Here is a 22,855-nt window from a genome sequence, read left to right on the forward strand (position 1 = left end):
TTCTGAAAATCAATAATTCTGAACTGACAAAATCTAAGATTTTACTATTTCTTTAAATTGGAACAAAACCAGATATTTTTACTACTATACTGTAACAATTCTTAAAAGCCTTAAAACCAAATTTTAGTCATGTTACCTATAAATATTCAAAACACTATATTGTGAGCTATATCTTGCAAGCTCATTGATTAAACACAGACCATGTATTACAATTTTACTGAGATGAAAAATCAAGATGAAAGATACATGAACAATAGGAGCTTACATCAGACTAGACTAAATATACACCTGTTATGTAGGTAATTCATAAGACTGCAAAAAATCCAAGGTTGTTTTCCCTGGTTCCATTTTCTTTCATTTTTATATTAATACTACTATTACTACCATGGATTAACCAGAATAGTGACAATCTTAAACCCCTTGAAAAACAGTGAGACATCATCAGGCATTCTGCTGAAAGACAGAGGTTATACATTAAAGCAACAACATGGGTTACTGAAGCCTCTTTTGTTCTGCAAACATAAGAAGCTGGAACTTTTCCCTTTGTACTGCACTACACTTCTGTGTACAAGCATGGATCCCCACATAATTTTAAACATACACTATCAAATTATTCTTATTAGTTTAATACAGTTAAGCAGATGATAGGAACAGCCTGACTGGAAAGGCTTGTAATTTTGCCTGGAATCTTTTATCAGTTCAGTAAGGTATGATCGTATTATAAAGGGTTTTTTTTATACCACATGAGCAAGAGGACTCACCTCCCGTTCTAACATCAGCCCTTCTGCTCTCAAATTCTTCTCAAATGTGCTTCTTTTTTCTACCTGTGGACTTGATTTCTTGTAGACCAAGATGTAGTCAATGCGCTTTTTGCCATCTTTGAAAAAGAGTCCTGATGATGCCATGGAATCACTCTAGCAAACATAAAAGAAAAATACTATAAATATGGCCTCTATAAAGATGAAGAATTACATCATGAACACAGCACTTCCTAAACAATGGAAATATCCACATACATGAAGGATGAATACGCAACAAATTCAGAATAACAAAAAAGTGATAAGCATCAGTTGCTCAGGATTTCAAATTAATTAGAACAAAATAAAATAGATTCACCCATATTACCTTCATACTTTATTAGCTTCATAGCTTCAACCATAGAACCCATATTTGAGTTATTTCAGTTGTGCAAAAATCTTAAAATTCTTGTGTGATTTGTATTGACATGGACTTTTATTAATCCCTACTTTCAAGTAGGAATTGAAAAGAAAAAATAAAAGCAAGATAATTAAAGAAATTTTCTCAGCTTTGTACCCCTGCAAATTTTACAGAACAAACATACTTGTGTTTGTTGGCGATTTATTTCTCCAGGACAGAAATAAATCTAAAAAAATTTAAAATAAATGCTATTTAGAGGAATGTCTGCATGGATAGCATAGTTCAAGTGCTTTTTCAATGCAATGTTAGCAATGTTTAAGTCTTGACTAGTTCCTTCCCACCATGCTTGCAAACATAAGGAATTACCTGACCTTGATATGAAAACCCTGTTTTACATGCTGCTGTTGCTAATGCAAGCTATTTTTGCATTCTGTGCTTTGCATGATTTGGAAGAGACCAAACCAACTGATGACAGACTATAGAATCATAGAACCATTAGGTTAGGATGGACCTCCAAGATCATTGAGACCAACCAAACACCACCTTGACAACTAAATCATAGCACTAAGTGTCACATCCAATCGTATCTTGAACACTTCCACAGATGGTGATGGTACCACTTCCCAAGGTAGTCTGTTCCAATGCTTAACCATCCTTCCAGTGAAAAAAATCTTCCTGATGTCCAATCTGAGTGTTCCCTGGTACGATTTGAGGCCATTTCCTCTTGTCCGGTCAACAGGTAGAAGAGGTTGATCCCTATCTCATTACAATCTCATTTCAGGTAGCTTTAGAGAGAAGTAAGGACTCCTCTGAGGCTTCTCCTCTGACTAAACAACTCTAGTATGCCAGCCACTCCTCATAAGATTTAATTTCTCTAGACCCCTCACCAGCTCCACTGCCCTTCTCTGGACACAATCCAGCACCTCAACATATGTCTTGAAAGGAGGGGCCCAGAACTGGATACAATACTCAGTGTGTACCCTCACCCATGCAGAGTACTGAGGGACAATCACAGCCCTGCTGTATTTCTGATACAGGCCAGGATGCCCTTGGCCAACTGGGGACACTGATGGCTCATGTTCAGCCAGCTGCTGACCAGCACCCTCAGGTCCTGAAAACTTTGAAAACTGAAAAGGTAAACTGAGGAACTGTCATCATCTTCTGGAGAATGCAACACTCATTTAAAACACAAACCATCCAGAAGAATGTTAGTTTCAAGTAGTATACATTACACTCATCATAAATGGGACCAAATGTTTATGAATGCTGTATCTTCCGAACAATAGGATGCTTGTCTTAAAAAAGAACGAAATTCATAATACTCAGAGTTACCAAATAGAGACACTCTATATTTGAAAATAGAGCAATGTATCAGTGCACGATATCAGCAATATAAATACTGGTTACCAGCTCACTAGTTTCTACGTGAAACATTTTTCTTCTGCACACATCTCTCACTGACAGCTTTCTACACATTTAGCTTCTGAGAACACCGCAGTCTGCAAAACCTAAAACATTCTAAGAAGATTTTTCCTCCTTCTCTGCTTTTTTAACTCCCAAAATAAAATACAACAGTCTGTCTCAGACCATCTAACTGTTACAAAGGAGTGCATCATCCTACACCTGGGAACACTATTTAAGTACATTAAGCTTCAATTTAGAATCATATACCTTTAAGATCATTGAGCCTAACCATTAACCCAGCATTGCCAAACCCACCACTGCACCATCTGCCCAAGGGTCACATAACACCTTTTTTAAATACTTCCAGGGATTCCACCACTTCCCTGCACAGCTTGTTCCAATGCTTGACCACCCTTACAGTGAAGAAATTTTCCCTAACAGCCAACCTACACACATCCTGGTTTAACCTGAGGATGTTTCATCTTGTCCTGTCACTTGCTACTTGCAAGAGGCTGACTCACATGTGGCTAAAACCTCCTTTCAGGTAGTCATAGAGCGCAGTAACACCCCACCTGAGCTTCTCCAAACTAATAACTCCAGCTTACTCAGCCAGTCCATACAAGACTTGTGCCCTGGATCACTTAAAACACACTTCAGCACCCCAATATTTTTCCTTTATATTCAGAAAAATAGTATCTGAAATCCAAATTAAGGTAGTCAAGAGTGTCAACCAAGACCATTAGTGCACTGAATATAGCATCTGTAACCCGTTCTAAGAATTCTGAATGGGAATGATAGTAAAAATATTATTTTACATTATTTTTAAAATGCCATCAATTTAATCATCTAAATCTATAAGATGCAGACATTTGAAGGTGAGGTAGTAGACTGAAGGATCAAAAGTGCAAGTTTGAATATGCAAGTTTTTAAAACATAAACTTTTTCAGGTTCAAGACATGAGCAATGAATCTGGTCTTCAACAATGAAGGTTCCTGTACATTAATTCATTCTTTCACCTTTTTCAACAGAGAAAAGGAGAAAAGCATCAAAATAAATATTTTGTGCAACGACCTTACTCTCTTCCATTCTGTTTAAGATTTCCTGTTTCACCTGAAAAATGTGTATAAAAGGACTAATCAACATTCTCTTATGCTCTCCACCACCTTACTCCAGATTTTCTGAAACAATATCCATCTGTTAAGCTTAAATTTACACATACATGAAAACTCATTTGTTTTGAAAAACTCCTTTTAGAGTATTGCAGTATAGCTCAGACAGTAAACTCAACTCAATTTAACCTTGTTCTTTCAAAGTCTTTAAATAGAAGAACTTCAACTGTGAGGCTGAGGTACCACTTCACTCAAACTTGTTCATTATGCAGAATCATAGTATACTGGTTTGCATCACAACAAACTATTACCTGAGGCTTTGATACTATAGATCTGCTGCAGCCTCTTGTTCTTATTGTGTGTCAACAGTTTTGGTTGCTTCATAGTTTGTGGTTAGGGTAACAAATCACATGATATGCTGTTTTGAAGTCTGAAAGTGTAAAATTCAAAATACTGCCGCTATCATTCAACTGAAGTTTACACAAGGAAAAACATATTGATCAATTTATCCTAGAAAAAGGAGTTTTGGCTGAAGCAAAAAAAAAAAAAAAAGGTGGAAGTACAACGCAAATATTTAGCAAAGCTATAAAATAAAGAGTTTATATTTCCACTGAAATGTATAAAAACAAGTTCCTTGGATTTAGCCAACTATTTTTCAGATTCTAATTAATTAGCAATGGCCTTAGTGGGAATATCTGGTTTACTGGATCTTTCCCTCCCCAATTAATTTAAGTAGCACAATTCACAGTAATTGTAACTATTTCAACTTCATTTATGTCTCACTACTGCTCTGATCTGTACATTTAACTTTTATCATTTTCTCATGTCATACACAGAAACTTATTTCTAAAGAGTGAGTTGAAACCAATCTCAAAACAGGAGCCAATTTTAGATTCATGTAAGAGTAAGTTACATTGTATTCGCTCTATCCTAATTTAGTAGTATGTTTCTTTGTTTTCCACCTTATACTGGTAAAAAGTTTAAGATAGTGCATAATATACACTACCTAGGCAAATTTAAAGGTTAATGAGAACCACACATAGGTTCAACATATGCGTTGTAACCATTTATTTCTCCTTCGTTCTATCACTGACAACTCTCCTCAAAACTAATGTAACAGCAAGGCTTCAAGGCTAACGAAATCTCTAAAGATACTTACATTTTAATGAATTTTAAGAAAATCCCCATTCACTTGTTCAAATATTTGCAGCTTAAACCATACAACAGCTAAATATCAAGTACATTCAAACCACTGTGAAAGGTTCTAACTTGTTCATAGATTAAAGGTACTGCCTAGGAGACAGCACTAACTAAGAAATGGCATATATCTCTCCACCGGCTGCCCACTGTTCAGCCAACGTCAGCTGAGATTTCTATGTATTCAGTAACTTTCTATAACATTGCCCAGAAGCCCCCAAACCCATAGAAGTCTTTTAAAACTCAGAAGACCTCTGATAAGCATGTCCACTGTTCATTTCTGGGAGAACTGCTTGTTCTTCTTTGTTTCAAATTCAGGACAGATTTGCTTTATTGTTGATGCTTCATTGCTGTAATTCTGCCATGAAATACATATAGTTCCTTAAGCTGTGGAGAAACTTATTATCACTTTAATAAAACTGATGAACTTTTTTGACTCTAATATCCCCTTAAATTTACTGTACCCCTAAGGTATATCATATAAATGAAAAATCACTATGTTTAAAACAATCACTGTTCTTTCCCCAAACATGCACTCTCCTCCTCTTACAACAGACTCTTACTAAACTTGACAATTAGCTAGTCAGATGTGACTATTAACATAAAATATGGCTGTAGATAAAACATTAGGTAAAAATATATAAATATGCTACTATGCATATGTTATGATCATAACAGGATGCTATCATATTTCACTATATTAATAACAAAATATTGACTACTTCATAGGCTGAAGACAGATTCTGATAGTCGGTCACATTCAACAGCATTCAAGTCAAAGCAAAAAGATAAACTCCTATACATTCAGCTTTACAATACAAAGAGACCCTTGGTCCTTTCAAACTTGCAATGTCAATCACTATTTTCTGACAACTGCTAAAGGTTGTTTCCAAAAATGGGTCAGTTTTTGTTGCATTATTTATCCTAGGGGACGAGTTAAATAGCCATTTGAGGGATCTTAAATTTTGTTGGCATTATTTTGTACAGTGAGAACTATAGGCAACTGAGATTCTAACCTGCGATTCTTTAATTCAACCTATTTGATTGATCAACTTGACATCTGCTTAAATGCATATCGTTAATGACTGCAGCTCTAACAGTGACCAAGGGTATTTTTATTCAGGAGAAATTATAAAAGTACAGTAATTTCAGGACTATAAGGCACACCTTAAAGCCTAAAATTTTGATCAAAACCTGGAAGAGTGCCTTATAATCCAATGCACTTTATATATGGAAAAAGTTTGAGTATTGAAGGGATCTCAAAACAATTTCTGTTTCACATTGTGCAGCAACAAACATGAAGCTCACAATCAAATGACCACGAGCAGGCGGAGCACACATGTTGGGGGGTTTTGACTTTTTCCCCTCTGTGGAGAAATTTTTCCCATTATCAGGCTAACAAAACTGGCAGGGCGGCTCCCTTAGCTTTTAAATGCTCAAGACAAAAGAGATGGGTGGGTGTTCTTGATGTCTCAATCACTGAGGGGGGGGTTTGAGCGGTTGGGGTGGATGGTCGTGGTTTCCTTTTTTTTTCTTCTGGGGGTTGGGGGGGGGGGGTCACTGTCACTCACCGGCCTGAACATGGAGGAGTGAGGTTTTTTCTCTGGGGTCGCATCCACCCTGCACCCTGGCACTGCTACCACAGGGGGCAGCAGAACAGCAGCTGCAGGGTGCCAGGGCCCATGGGAACGTCGCCCGGGCAGGAGGCGGCAGCACTGAGCATCCCGCAGCCCTGGGCACCTGGGCCACCCTAGCACCACGGTGGTGCTCGGGGGGGCTCCACTGCTTGCCAGAAAACTTCCCCGCTGCCCTCACCCCCCTGGGCCACACCCTCCCCTCACCTGCATGAGAGCAGAGCCGGCAGGTTTAATATAAATGAGTGATTTTTCTCTTAGTGTTTTGATTCTTTTTAGGCTGCATTTAAAGGCTATGCCGATCCTTCAAAAATCTTTGCAAATTGAGCACCTGCCAGTAAACTTGCGATCACACAATTGCATTAGTAATCCATTACTTTGTTGTGCAGTTTATAATCTAGTGCACCTTATATATATGGAAAATGGTTGGAAATTTGCCAACACCCAGGAGTGCGCCTTATAGTAGTGAAATTACTGTAGTTCAGCATGCATTTAGCCTTGGAAATATTGCAGTATTAGATTATACATGACTTTATTTTAATAAATGAATTTATTTCAACTTAGTAGCTACATCTAGTAAATCAAGTCTGACGCAAAAGAAATGGTATAACACATTTGTTCTCACATAGAAAATTTTCATTACCATCATTTCATACATAAATGTGAAATTAAAATCTGGGAACAAGACTTTTAATAGTTACATTTTATTATTTGCTTAACACTTTTCTGAAATTTTCCAGAGACGGCAATCAAAATAAGTATGATTTCCACACATTTTATATATCCGTACACATGAACACAGAGACTGACGACTGTATTTTCCCAACATCTTAGTTTGCTGCAGATTTACTTTGTTAGTTGCTTCAGAGTATATCTAGAAATTAGCTTCATCTACTACCCTCGTATTCAGTAGTTATAAATAAAACATCAATAAAAGCACAACATGAGTGCTACTCTGGCAGGATGCACAGAGCCCATGGGACTCAGCCCAGAGCAGGTTGTTCTGACTGAACATATCCAGAACAGGGAGAAACAACTTTTACACTGGGGTATAGCTCATGCACTGAAGAATCTAGTTCAGTTTCTGACTTCAAGGAGTGTTGTTCACTTAGCAAAAAGAATATTAAAAAATTCACATTTATACAAACATAGGAAATGTCAGTTGTCAGTCATAATCAGCAACAGGAGCATGCTCTTAAACAAGTGACAACTTACACAGCACACAAGAACTAAGCTCCCACAGCAAAATATGTTTATTTTGTCTCTACAGTACAGAGAACGAAGCTTAGCTTTCCTCTGTGTGGGTGGTGTCATTTGGATTACATTTGGAAAATTATATAAAGGAAAGTAAATATACCAACACACTGGTGCATGGGATCTAAAAAGATATACGGGTACACATAGTTAGGCTTCAGGAGTCTTCTTTTATAATCACACTCTAAATTCTCTAAATTTGTCTCTCAAATTTTTTTTTATGGTGATGATGTTTGGAACAGATTTCCTTCCTAAGACAGCTCATGAATTCTGATGCTAGATGTGCTAGAGAAAAATAATTTGACTAAACCCTTACCAATAATGAACTGACACACTAAAGAGAAACTTAACTCAAGTGAAGAGAAACTTATTCTATTTCTTTCCCAAGGAAACTGAGAAGCAAAGAATTCACCAGCAGAAAAACTGGTGCAACCACTAGAAATGCAAGTATTGAATCCAAGCATGGAGTCTTAATTCCACCACTCCATAATAGCACCACCTTGCCAGTAGCATTTTTTAGACACAAATACACAGGGAAAAGTTGTAGAACCAGGAAAACGGAAGAAGCAAAGATAATTAAGCAGACTTTGAAATGCATTTGCTTTCTCATGGAAACACTGATGTACTGCTGACACTTAGAAATTTGTAAAAATCACCATAAAATTATGTTTATATGTTGGTATGGTATCTTAGAGCCCAAAAAGGATGATATGGACTGTCATATATATAAAGATATTCATGTGTGTATATATGTATGTACATATGCATATACACTATCACTGTACACTTGTAAGGAAAATCAGCTTGGAACACAGGGGTTAGAAGAGCAGAAAGATACTTAAAATGCAAAATCACCCTAGTTACCAGAGGTGTGTCAAGGAAAAGCAGTTTTCTGTATTTCATGCTTTCAAGAAACCTTTCAGAGATAATGATAGAATAATTCTGGGCTATTAAATCATGTGTAAGCAAAAATAACCATGGAAACAATTTGAAGAACTAGGGCTGGGATTTTGACAGAGCTAAAGTCAGACCTGTTAACCTCTTCAGCATGGCAACTACCTGAAACTACAAAATCTACAAAACAGCTTTCCTGTTCTACCTCTGAGTAGAATGATCCCCTCTAATAAAAGAAAATTTTCTTCCAGAATAACTCATTGTTGTTGAAAAGATGCTAATAGGTTGAAAAATTGCTGGTTGATTCATGAAAATCACCTCATTTTTTTTTGATTTTTAATTCACCCTAATACTGTTACCATTAACTTGGCATTAACATCTTCAGTAATATTTACACCAAAGGATACCACCATTTAAGTGGTTAGTGTCCACATTCAGAGTTTAATGATTCAACTTATACCTTCAGTATTTTATGGAAATAAATACATCTGATGTCAACTACAGTGGATTTATTCCCATGAACAAAAGTGGGTACCTAAGTAATGCTTGCTTTGTTGCAGGATGTTCAAAAATCAAAGCTGAGACCTCAATAAGTTTATAAACTTCTTAAATTATATGGAATTAGGTGTGAAGTGTTTTTAACAAGTCCTAGAGCTATTTTTTACATTTTAAACCATACTTTAATTAAGAATAATCTAAGGCATGCTTTACATGAAATTCTCTAAGCACACAACCAACTTCATCTTTTTTTGTTTGTAGAAATGGATAGACCACAAACAGATTTATTAGAGTCATCCTTTCAATTACTTAATGTCAAAAACAGAGGGATGATCTTAAGTGTGTATTGGTTTAGCGCTCTTCTTGTGCAAATAACCTAGGAAAGAAAATTGGGGACATATTTGCATATGCAAAGACATCCAAACTATCTTGGACAAAGACAACATGACAGGCTGCCACAATTATCCATGCTACCATATTTCTCTGAGACTATACTGCTGTGCAGAACAAAGCTATTTCCTGTGGAGACAAAGACTTCCAGTAATATCTGACCTTTCTAATTAAACTGCAGTTTAACTTTTTAGAAATAAACTAAAGGATTAGCAGTTACTTTAGCTTCTTCACAGAGGACATTTTTTCCATTTATATTCTACTCAGAGTAAGCATGAAAAATGCATTTGTTTATATTATGAAAAACATATTTGACTTCAGGAAAAGAGTGGGTTAGATGATATGCAAAATTTTTAAAGGCAGTCTGCTCAATATCACCATATGAGGGAGCAGCAATGGAAGATGTTTAGAGACAGCAGAAGGTTTTTTAATATTTAACCTCTTCTATTTGCTCTTGGAGGTTCAATAAAGAGGTCTTAAGAAGCATACTAACATGACCAATGAAACATGATTATTTTCAAAAATTTTGTTCTTTAGGTTAAGATTACTTGCTACTTACCCTGCAATTCCTGAAATATTTTTTGAGCTTTTTTTGCTTCTTTTTTTTTTAACTAAATCCCACAGGAGATGGGAGCCAAGTACTAAAGGCACAAACATGAAGTCAACATTTGCTGCACCTTACCCCATCCTTCCATTCTGGGATAATGATTTTATCTGTTATCATTGCTTCTAGGCTTTATTTACTTCTGTGTTGTTAGACAGCAGTTTTGGACTACAAGAGAAAGGCAGTAAACTAAGCTACTGTATAGGTTGCATTTGTTCACAGTTCTTGAATCTACAGTGATAATAATGTGAACCCTGTTCTAAAAAAATCCTTTCTTTACCTTGCCAGATAGCAAAATGCACTACTTAGATAAAAAACTTTTAGATCAAGGAGAGTAACAGTGATGTAGTGAATGGAAGGAAATGGAAGTGTAATTCCTCAAATATTCCTATCTTGCTACTATACATGTAATGGCAGTAAGAATTGGCTGCTACCAATTTTGCCGCTTCTCTGGAAGAATGTTGCCTTCCACTCAAGTGATGACGTCTTTTTAAGCCTGCTTCCCTTTCCTAAGGAAACTAGAACATTTCAAGTATCAACTTCCCACTCAGGAACTTCATCATTTGCTACATTTCCCTTGCAAACCAGATACTACTCATTTTGGCTTCATAGACACTTGTTGGCCTAATTTCTCCCCGTGAGACCCCTTGGCAGAATCACATATATGAACTCGCATTTTCTATGCGATTTCAAGAGCAGCTGGTGATGAAAAGTTGGCAGAGATGGATAATGATGACAGTTTCTTCATGGGTCTGAGCAACTCGCAATTATTCAAGATGAAATCTGTGGATTCTGAAATGATACCAACCTACACTATAGAAAACTACCAGTTATAAATCAAAATCATGGAAACAAGAAAAGCAGATGGCATCTGGTTGCTATAAGAAAATTGATTTGATTTTCCAAAGTTTTAAAATGTAGCAACAAGAATCAGATTTATGGAGATATCATGCATATAATATGAAAAACTAAACAATTCCTGAAATAAAAAGTATTGGTTTTCATCATGTCAGCAAGACGTGTTCACTACTGCTGAAGTATTAAGCAGTTTATTGCTTGGAAAGATAATGGCACCAAGAAGTACTTGCAAACAAATTTTTTAGCAGTTTTCTCCCGAGTCTCTCAAGTATACAGCAACCCTTGCACAACAAGCCAAAATCAGAAACATTAGAAAGAAAAGAAGAAGACTATACAGTAATTTCACAACTATAAGGCGCACCGGATTATGAGGCGCAACAAAATAACCAATAAGTAACAGAATCGCGCAAGTCATGCTGAGCCCCACCAAGCTGCGTGAGCCATACTGAGCGCTGCTGACCTGCACCGGGCCCCGCAGCTTGGCTCGCACTTGTGGGTTTTTGGCAAGTTTCCAAACTTTGTCCATATATAAGGAGCACTAGATTATAAGGTGTACTTCCAGGTTTCGATCAAAATTTTAGGCTTTAAGGTGTGCCTTATAGTCGTGAAATTACTGTATTTGCTACATGAACATACTTCTTCTACACTCTCAGAAATTCTGAGGCCTCCCAGGTAACATAAATTCCACTCCATGCTCAGAATCCTATATCCTAAATTCTGTGCAAATTTATTGAAAGAAGGCTACTGCCATTCTTAGTTAAGTCAATAAAAACCATAATAATCCTCAATTTTATGTAATTTTGCTTGATTTTAATACAGGGAAGTCCATTCATTGATTCTTGTCACTCAAACTATAATATTGTTACTAACATCCTCAAAATTAATCAGAATAAATAAAATCTCCTACCACTGTCTTCTTAGTGTTAGCAAGTGAGGCATTACTTTATTCTTGGCGAAGAGGTATGTGTGTGGTCAACAAAATTCCACCCCGTAGCAACCATGTCGAGACAGACTGGAGTGACACCATCAGTCCTTTATTAAAAACTTTTAATGCCTTCTCTCAGTGCACTTCTTTCAGGCAACTCTGACTCCTTTTCTCATTAGCTGCTTCACACAGTACTGACTCCTTTTCTTACAGGCAGCTCCACACACCGCTGATTCCCTCTCTCCTCTCTGCAAGTTTCCTTCTTTCTTCTGCATAACTGGCTAAACCCCAACCTGTCCCTTACCCAGCCACCTAGCCCTGTCTGCCCCTCACATGGCATCTTCTTACCTTGCCCATCCCTTGCACAACTGCATGTTCCTTCCTCCTCACAGCCAGCAGACTTCATCCCACACTGCAACAGACTCTGGTTTCTCCAACCCCAACATACTCTCAACTAGCTGACCCACTCTTTTATAACATCCATCCTCATTCAGCAGGCAAGGCTGTCTCTACTTCTCAGCAATCAGTACAGCTGTCATTCATTGAGGAAAATTACCCTCTGCACCATCCTTACAAGCTATCTTCCCCCAAATTCCCCCTTTTTAATTTAATTAATGTAAATTGACATTATGACATATTCACATATTTAACTTCAGATTAACAGTTAAAAGATTGTTTCGGTAACACATCACAATAAAGATATCTACAGTAGTTTCACGAATACAAGCCGCACGGATTATAAGCCGCACCCCCGGTGCCTCGACAATGTTGCTGTCTTTGTCAATAGATAAGCCGCACCCCGAATATTAGCCGCACTTTCGTTCGTCGCGAGAATCCGTGCGCAGCTTTCACAAATTGGCCAATTAGTAACAGGATCGCGGCATAGCGGGCTTTACTGGTTCGGGGCGGGGCCAGGAAGGCTCGGCCCGCTCATGGTTGCCGACGGGGCCGGGTGGCCCAGCTCAGCGCCACGGCTCGGCGGGGCTGGCCGGGTGGTGCTGCCGCCGCCGCCGCCGGGCTCGCTGGCCCCCCTCTCCCGTCAGCACCGCCCCGCTGCCGCGTTCGCTCGCCCGGCTGGCAGGGCTGCCGCCGCCGGGCTCGCCGTCCGCCCCGCTGCCGCTTTCACTCGCCCCGCGCCGCGCCTCGCGAGCGCCGCGCCCGCCCCGCGCCGCGCCCGCCCCGCGGCGCTTTCGCGGCTCGCGGTTCGCGGCTCGCGGCGGCGCTTTCGCGGCTCGCGGCTCGCGGCGGCGCTTTCGCGGCTCGCGGCTCGCGGCTCGCGGCTCGCGGCTCGCGGCTCGCGGCTCGCGGTTCGCGGCTCGCGGCGGCGCTTTCGCGAGCGCCGCTTTCGCTCGCCCCGCCGGCAGGGCTGCCGCCGCCGCCACCAGGCTCGCTGGCCGCCCCCTCCCGTCTGCACCGCCGCCGCGTTTCCTCGCCCTGGCCGGCACTGCAGGCCCCCGCACCGCCGGGCTCCCCCACGCTGCTGGCCCCGATTATGCTGGGCTTCCCCCGCTGCCAGGCAGCCCCACCCGCCGGCCTTCCTGCTTCTGCCATGCTCCCCTGCGCTGCTAGCCCCAGTTCTCCCGGGCTCCCCCGCCCTGCTGGCTCAGGCTCTGCCGCCCGCCCCCGACACTGCTGGCCCCGCCTCTGCCAGGCTTTCCCACCTCTGCCGGGGCCGGCCGGGCTCCAGCTTGGCTTGGGGCTGCCGCGGGCTCTCACTTCCGTGTTGGCAGCTTTTAGAATTTTGTTAATAGATTAGCCGCCCCGGAATATTAGCCGCACTTCCGGGTTTCCACCAAAATTTTGGTCAAATTGGTGCGGCTTGTATTCGTGAAATTACTGTACTTCAAATCTTACTTCTCAAATATCCCAAATACTCTGCCTAGCTTTGCTTTATGATTGTTTCTTTCAGCAAGTCCTTACATGAGAGATAATAGTTTCAAATTTATTTTCTGCATGTAGTAGTAGAGTTCTTTCAAATTTATTATTTATCTTTCCTCAGAGCCAATATTCTCATTACTTAAGTTTCTCCTCACATATAACCGATTTATTCCAATCTCATTACTCAAAGTAAAAGTTTACACTAGTATAAACAACCACATCCAATTTATTCCAGTTAAGTCTTCTTCATTCTTTTCTCATTGACTGTTAACCTTCTGTATATTTTTGGTTTAGCTTGGCTTTTATCAGGACAGAACATCAACCTAAGGATTCCCTCTTAGCTCTGAAACGCATTTGTGAATTAAGCTTGATGTATTATCCAGACTCACACAATACACACTATTAAAGTTCAAGAATACAAAAACCTGCAATTCATAAATACAATATATATGTTTAATAATCAAATAGACACAACGCATTGAACAATAGAGCTACCATTTCCAGCTTTTCCTGTATCTTGTTGCTTTAATTACTTCATTTGTTCTTTTTACGGCTTTGTTGCTTTTATAAAGTTATTTTAACTAACTGCTGTGTAGGAGTAATATATTTTGATTTAGCACATAATTAAACATTTTGCTGTGCAGGAGAGGGATACACAGACTTAATATAGTCTTTTGTGGATGTAGAAGAAGCTCTAACCTGCTCTGCTTTAGGGACAGGCATATTTGCAAGGTGAACCTCATTTTGCTGTTGTTCTCTCAACCTGCACTGTTTTCCATTCTTTTGAAGTCTCAGAGCAATCTCCAGGTGGTACACAAATTTTCAGCTGCCTTGTCCCCTTTGGACACCACATCCCCCCAATCTTTCCACACTCTAACACTAAAGGCAGTACTTGCATCAGTCTCAAAAATCTTGTGACTTAGCCCACAATAACACACATAACACATTACGAAGGGCATAGTCAGAGGTCTTAATATCGGGGGTTTTTTTTCCCAAAGCTTTTCATATAGATAAAACAATCTGTTACCAGCGGCTCACCTGGATAACCATTCCTCCAGGTGTCAAAATCAATCAGGTCCAGACCAGCAGCTTCCCCAGGCTCCAACTCCAACTGTACCTCACCCTACAGCCCAAGTCCCAATCACATTGGCATCACCATTATGTAGCAATTATGTCAAGATGGACTGGACTGACACCATCATCAGTCCTTCATTAAAAATTTTTCACGCCTTCTTTCAGGCAATGCTGACTCCTTTCCTCATAGGCAGCTCCACACAGCACTGACTCCTTCCTTCTGCATGACTGGCTAACCCCAAGCTGTCCCTTACCTGGCTGCCTAACCCTGTCTGTCCCTTGCACAACCACCTGTCCTTCACCTCCTCACAGCACAGCCAGCGACTCCAACTGCAACTTACCCTCAACCAGCTAATCCACTCTTTTATAACACCCATCCTCATTGGACAGGTAAGGTTGTCTCCACTGCTCAGCAATCAGTACAGGAAAACTGCATTCTGCACTATCCTTAGAAACTATCTTCCCACACCAGCCTCCAAATAAAAATTGATACAAAACTTTTTAACCTACTTATACATTTTTAGCAAAGAAAGAAATTCGTGTTCATTAGTTCTAAATTACATAATTCACTTTCATTAACTAATATTCCACCCTCTATTGCTTATTTAGTTCTCTTTACACATCCTAGTAAGTCCCTATTTTAAATATTTTTAGTATCTCTTTCCTCCAGCACACATACTTAGTGTCTTCTGGTTTCTGCAAAATGACCTTGTCATCCATAAATTTTGCACTCCTTGTATCCAATTTCAACAATACATCTCTCTTCTCCCAGGTTTTCTTCATTGAAGCGTATCAAGTCTAGTTTAACAAAACTAATTTCAGTAATTTTAGACAGTTGTGATCCCACAAGAACAGCTCATGACTACTTTGTTAAATGCTAACTAAAAATTATTTAAGACTTAACACACAGCTTAATTAACACAGAGATTAATTCAAACAATAATTAGAAGTTATTTAAAACCATTAGCTAAAATTATTTTAAAAGTTCTATCATTTCCAATTTGGGAGCCACCTAAATTTCTTACCATGAGATGCTCATTTACTTAGACTGCAAAATATGCAGTGCTTTAAAAACTGTGTTTAAAAAAATTTTAAGCACGTTCTGACAGTTGATACAATTTAATAGAATTTTGTGTCCATTACCTTTAAAGATGATTTAGTTCGAGGTTCTGTTTTCTGCCTGGTGAGCTTATTCTGAATAAGCAATGATTGATCTGTACGAGCATCATAATTCCCATGTTCTGAATCATGTGTATATGTTTCTTTGTCCTTTCCTACATCTGAAGGAAAACCAGAAGAAAACAATGGGCTCATTTTAGATTATAGTGGATAGAAATAAACAGCATTATTACAGCTACAGTTGAATATTCATTTTATGTACACACTTTTTAATAACATATTTCTTTTCCTGTTAAAGCTTTATACTTGAAATGTTAACATGTTTATCTTAAACTAGAAGGTCTATAGAAATGTTTTTTTATTAGCATTCAAATAAAAACGTCCATAACCTCCTTTACAGTAGTTCTAAAAAAAACCCATGAATATTCAACTGCTTGACTCACAGTTGCTGAGGCTCAAGATGTTTCACCAAACAGGCAGCACACTCTGGAGACTAGAGTAAAATCTCATGTTTAATTTTTAAACAAGCAATTAAAATGCCCAATTCCCCATCACACATGCAGATATAGCATTTGAAAATTTGTATATCAAGATATTGCAGTAAGTGCTTCAGAACACATTTTAATAGGTGTACCTACTGGTGGTAGAAGGTAGAAGGCCTTCATGAAGGAAGTGCTTGCTTTGTCATTGGATTTAGTTTTAATTGCTCAGCTAAAGTTTTTACGAAAAGTTAGTTGAGTATGCTAAGAGAGCTGCAGGAAACTGAGGATCTCCCTCAGAGCTTACCCACATTGTCCACCAAAGAATCATGACGATTCTTTCCCTATATACCCCACAGGAGTAAAATGAAGGGCAATGCCTGTACAGTGTTGGACTGAAAAGTTTTAATAAATGTTGGAAAATGGCTAGTCTTGAAAAAGATGTTAAAGATAAAAAAGATACAATAATCATTGCCACACAATGTTATCTTGGACAAATTGGAAAAAGAAACATATTCAGACAAGAAATTTACCCACAAATCCTGAGTCAAGTTCACATCTCAGCTTTCATCAACATGGGAAAAGTCAGGTGGACTAGGAACAGCATTTAGCTCAGTAATTCGAAACCCTAAATAGAAGCCAAGAAAAAAGTCGTGGTTGCTGTGGGAACCACAATCTTGAATTTCATGGATTTAAAATTCATAAAAGTTCATCTGCAACATGTAAGTATTTTTCATTAAGCTGTTCAGTTAAATTCTCTACACTAAGTACTCAGAAATTTAAAAAACCAAACAAACCACAATTATCTCATGCACCCTAAACATTTTGCATTTCTGAAATGGAATATTAAAACCCAGAACATTTACTGAGCACTACTTTTTCTTCAATTTAGTTACTACATAATGATTATACAAAGTGTTCCCTTGATAATTTCTAACATTGATATTAACCATGGTAAATCTGTGATGGGATGTCTTAATGTACAAAACAGCTCATTTTCATTGTCAATGTGCCTAACTGATGGGTTTTATTTCTTTTAAATTATGTTTTAACTTAATATACAGCTTTCTACTCAACAAAAATTAATTAAGTTAAAAGAAGGTTTCAGGTGGTACGTATATAAACTAGGAAAAAGTACAGTAATTTCATGACTATAAGGCACACCGGATTATAAGGCGCACTTTCGGGTGTCAGCAGATTTCCGAACTTTGTCCATATATAAGGCGCATTTTTCTTTTGCAGTGAGGATCCGCGCGCAACAAAATAACGAATTAGTAACAGAATCGCGCGATCACAGGGTTTACTGGTAGGTGCTTAATTTGCAAACATTTTTCACAGATTGGCGTAGCCATTAAACGCAGCCCCAGGCACCCTCCCCGTGCTGCAGGCCCCAGCACTCCCGCTCATCCCTGGCGCCGGCTGGCGCAGCTCATCTGGTGGCTTGGCTCACGGCGCAGCTCGCGGCTTGGCCCCTGTGTCCGCCACGCCTTGCAGCTCGGCTCGCGGCTTGCACTTCCGGGTTGGCAAATTTCCGAACTTTGTCCATATATAAGGCGCACCAGATTATAAGGCGCACTTCCGGGTTTCAATCAAAATTTTAGTCAAAAGGGTGTGCCTCATAGTCGTGAAATTACTGTACTTAGCAACTTTGCAGATTTGATTTACACCTAGGTTTGATTAGCTTAGTCTTACTAAAGATCAAGAGTTTGTAATAGGAGTCAGTAAAATTAAGAGACAGGCCTATGCAACCTAAACTAAGTCCCTTAAGCTGAAAGAAAGACTATACTTACATTAAGAAGTCTATTTTTATGAAGGAAGCTTTAGAGGATTACACATTATGAGTACATCTAGTACTACAAAACAAAAAACTTGTGCGAAATTTTTCCAATTTTTTGTTTAAATAATTTGAAGTTATAAATAAGTTTTCCCTCTGTGACCAACACACTACACCTACTAAACATTTTTATGCTTTCAAGGACACATACTTTAAATTGCAGCATCTCTCTTCTGTAAAAAGAAATCTTTCACCAAGAGATATCTGCTATCTTGCCTGAAATGTAGTCAGAATTTGTTTTAGTAAAACAAAAACCCAAAACAACACTTAAAATTAAAGAAATTCATAAAGAATCTTATATAAAATTCAAAGATACTTCCTATTGTATCTTTTAGCAGTTAATGACTTATTTTATGTACATAAAGCACTCTCCCACTATGTAATGATACTATTACTGTAAAAAGGGGAACACTGTTTAGCACTTAAACATTCCACTTGAATAAGCATATCTTACACCTGTCTGAAAAAATATAAGACTGAGACCCATGCCATAAAATTCGTATTTCAAAAGTATATTCAAAAATGTGCATTGTTCTTACCATTCATGTGGTTTTGGATGCTAATGTCAGCAAAAGCCCTTAAATACAGTTTATATTAGTTATCCCATTTACCTCTTTTGCAGTATATGTTAAAAGAAAATTGTTAATATAAATAATTATACTCGAAGTTCAATGGAATGCATAATATTTCTATACCAGAATGGGCTGCAAAGAAAAATTGTAACATATGTTTTGGGATACTCATTTCATTTCTCAAGTTTAACTTTTTGCAAATTTCTTTTGATTACTTTTAATAGAAAAAAGAACAAAATATGTTGAGTTAAGAAAAAGAATTTAAGAGACAATGACAACATCCAACCTTTGTTACTAATAGCCTTGGCTGGTTTTCTGGTTATAATTACTATGTGCTTTTTCTATTATAAGGTATCCACTACTTTTACTAAAAATGGAAGTCTCTTTCCTGTATTTTCCCACCCACTAAGCCAAAATTACATTTCCTTAAAGATAACATGCATACTAAATGCACAGTGATTTTAGTCCTTGAGACTTCCTTCAATAACTGCAATTTCTAAGCTTCCATGACATTTTTATATCACGTTTGACTATAACACTATTTTCTGTCATCCTTTCCTCCACAATTTCTATTATTTGGTTGTGTATTTCATCTTCCATGTGGAATTGTCACAATGCAAACAAGATAGCATCCCTGAGTCTTGTGTCTCAAGCTGTACCGCTCAAGGATGTTTTTAATGTAACTTACCCCAAATGCAATGATATGGACTAGCAGTCTTTCTATTTGATTTGCAGGCTAAGTATTCATCTTTAAATTAAAACATGGATCTTAATTTGGCTGCAGCTCCACAAAACATCAAGAGAAAAGCTTGATTGCCTGCAACTCTCTCCCTCAGCACTGTGGGAAATCTACTGCACTTTTATTTTCCAACACGTCTTCCCTGGCATATGACATCCCATTTAGTCGTTACTGTCGAGATCAGCTGTCAGTGATCTATTCTTGTACTTCTTGGATACCTCTAATGCCAACCATCCCAATCACATTTAACCTCAATCATCACATCTCCTTGACTTTGGAAGCAAGACTGGGTAGGCAAGAAATCATAGGAGTGGCCTGGGTTACAGAAGGAGAGTGCCAATGTGGGGTGTAACCAAACTTTGTATTCTACTCCCCTGTAAGTAATTTCCGACAAAATTTTCATTATGTTTCGTTCACAGCAGATGCCCAGTGCTTACCCAACCCCTCAGGCTACAAGCTGGGTGTTAAACGTCAATGAGGTAACTGGGCAAGGCAGAGCAATGTTCTGTTTTCTTCAAACTAGTGTCTCAGCCCTGATAACTCCCGGCAAAAAAGCAGCAGCACAGTCCCACCCATTCTGAGGGGGTCGTGTCTGCTAATGAGCCATAATGAACTGAACAGCACCAGCAGAATAGGCAGTGCAATGATTATCAAGGATTCAAAAAAATACCCTATAGGACTGCATCATTCCACTGTGAAACTCACCGCCCCAGGGGAGGTTCTGAGCATTCCTGCCTGGATCCGAGTGTATACAACTGGGCGCTCAGGGCACCACCAGCACCACCGCTCAAGGGAGCCAGAGCTGGACCAGAACTTCCACCAGGACCACTGCTTTTGACAACACTGCAACCATCAGTTCCACCAGGAACTGCAACTACCACCCTGACCCACAGGGTGCCAAGTTGTACTCTTAATTTGTGTGTTAAAGCCAGTTTGTCTCTATCATTGCATTTATAGTATCCTTCTATTTAATTGCATCCCTGACCTGAAATCCCTCTCAAGGTAATTTTGTGGGGATCATTTTTCCTGCAGGTTTACTTTCAAATTATCATGAGGAAGACAAAAAAAAAATTTAAAAAAAAAATCCAATTAATACTGCTGTAGAAGTTCAGGCTTTTTACACCAACTGACAGAAAGTTAAGTCCTGAATAGACCTCAACTGTTACTCAACTGCCCAAGCCCAGAGAGGTTGTGGACTCCCCATCCCTAGAAGCATTCAAGGCCAGGTTGGATGGGGCTCTTAGAAACCTGGTCTACAGCAAAGAGTCCCTTCCCATGGTGGGCGAGCTGGAACTAGATCATGACTGAGATCCTTCCCAACCCTAACCATTGTATGATTCTGTTTTCTTTGCTGCTGATAATGAATGCTACCCCATTTGTGTTTTGCTGGGCACAGCTGAAAGACATGAGCTAGGAGTGCCCCATTTGTATATACCAGTGGCCTTGCAAGCCCTCACAGTTTGTTTTTTTTTTACTGAGCATGTTTACTTGGATTTTATTAATTTTCCTCCTTACAGAGCTAAAAAAAAAGTTGATCTGATTCAAATTGTGTGGGTCTAATCACTAAAATACTACTCCATCAGTGTCCAATGATCAATGTTCATATGTTGAAATATGGCAGCTGAGCAGATGTGCTGTATTTAGCTTTTAGTTAATCTACACTGCAGTTAATAATACAGTAAGGTAAAAAACCTTTAGCCTTTGTAAAAAGGCTGTAAATGAAAACTAGGCTAAAATTGGAAAAAAGTGTAATAATTGTTTACAAACAATTTTTACATTTCTCCTCTAAAACATTGAAGATAATTTCATTTCTGGAAATCTTTTACAGAAAAACGCAGAAGTATTTCGTTTAGAAATGGATAGTTAAGTCCACATTTTGAATCTTTCTTTTTGGGTCTTCTTAACTGCTTGGCTTATGATCCCACTTTTCTGAAGGGGTAAGAGTGCATTTCAATATTATGACAGGAGATAAAAAGCATGTGATTTCTCTGTAACATGCAATCCAACTATATATTTTATATATACACAGTAGAATATGGCAGCAAATGTTTTTCAATTGTGGCATAGTAATGGAAAGGAAAATTAATACAAACATTCCAAAATAGTTTCTGTTTCACAAACTTTGCTATGACGACTCTTTACTCAATCATTTGAGCCTTAACACATTTAAGGACAGGTTTTGCAAAGCTTTAGTAAGAAACAGATTATTGGTCAAGTAAATAATCCCCTTTTGTCCTAATTTAAATCCTAGAAAAAGCAAGTTACTTGGAGAAGAACATTACTAGACACCTAGATAAATTACATTGTGATGGATTTAGGTCTTATTTTATTTTGATGTACCTGCAATACTATATTATACAGACAATATAGAAAGGTTTTCATCTACCTGTGTATCTATATTTAGATATGAAAAACTGTCAAAACAGACAAACACAGACTTTTCTTAATATACAATTTCTTATGAACTTTTAGACAGTGGCAACCACTACACAGAGTATTTTTCATTTTTAAAAAGGGAGCCAGTCAAATATTACTGCTTTTTAGAGGAGTTAAGGTGATGTATAGAACCCGTAAAGGCAGATTAAATGCCTAAAGCACCATTTTGACTAAAATTTTGGTCCGAACCCAAAGTGCAGCTTATAATCAGGTGCAGCTTATATATGGACAAAGAACGAAAAGTTGCTGTTTTAGTTTGGAGGACAGGTGTCTGCTGAGAAAGGCAGGAGCTTCTCTTTGAAATGGAGAATGTAAACCCCTTCCCTCCAAATTATTATAATTTTGAAATCAAGGGGTTTTCAGGCAAAGATATGGGAATTAGGAATAACAGTTCTTTGCTAGGGAAATTAAAATAGAAATACAGTACTACAAAGGAACAAACTCCAAACCCTGACAAAGTCAGAGTACAACCTGGCACCCCGTCAGGCAGGGTGTTGGCAGCAGTCCCATTAAATGGTGGCTGCATCCTCCTGCAGTGACAGATGTGGCTCAGTTGGAGCAGTGCTCCTGTACAAGGTGCAGTTTCCCTCCGGAGGTCCAGTGGTGATGTGGAGGAATCCCATTTCCCTCTGGAGTCCAGTTGAGAAAGGGCTCCCTTAGTGTCCCAAAACCTCTGTTTTTATCTTGGTAAGAAATGTTGGGCTCTTCCCCCTGGCTGTTGGAGCAACTTCCAATGGGATGCAGTAATTTTATCAGTCCCACAGTGGGACTCAATGGGCCATTAGCAGAAAATGACTCG

The 22,855-nt window shown here is 38.7% G+C and overlaps 1 protein-coding gene across 3 annotated transcripts in view; it reads right to left on the bottom strand.

Moving 5' to 3' along the window:
• The window catches only part of ANO3 (anoctamin 3), a 157,077-nt gene that overhangs the window by 85,604 nt on the left and 48,618 nt on the right, over positions 1-22,855 (bottom strand). For 2 of the 3 annotated variants that reach the window (XM_033062351.2, XM_033062350.2), the window contains exons 4-5: positions 16,021-16,157; positions 762-914 (exon numbers count right to left, since the gene is read on the bottom strand). In XM_033062351.2, coding sequence (XP_032918242.1) covers positions 762-914; positions 16,021-16,157 — 290 coding nt within the window. Of the gene's footprint in view, positions 1-761; positions 915-16,020; positions 16,158-17,008; positions 17,104-22,855 lie in introns of all 3 variants that reach the window. The other variant, XM_033062352.2, reaches the window with a different exon arrangement.

Source organism: Catharus ustulatus, chromosome 6 (assembly GCF_009819885.2).
Source record: "Catharus ustulatus isolate bCatUst1 chromosome 6, bCatUst1.pri.v2, whole genome shotgun sequence".
In the NCBI taxonomy this organism is placed as follows: domain Eukaryota; kingdom Metazoa; phylum Chordata; class Aves; order Passeriformes; family Turdidae; genus Catharus; species Catharus ustulatus.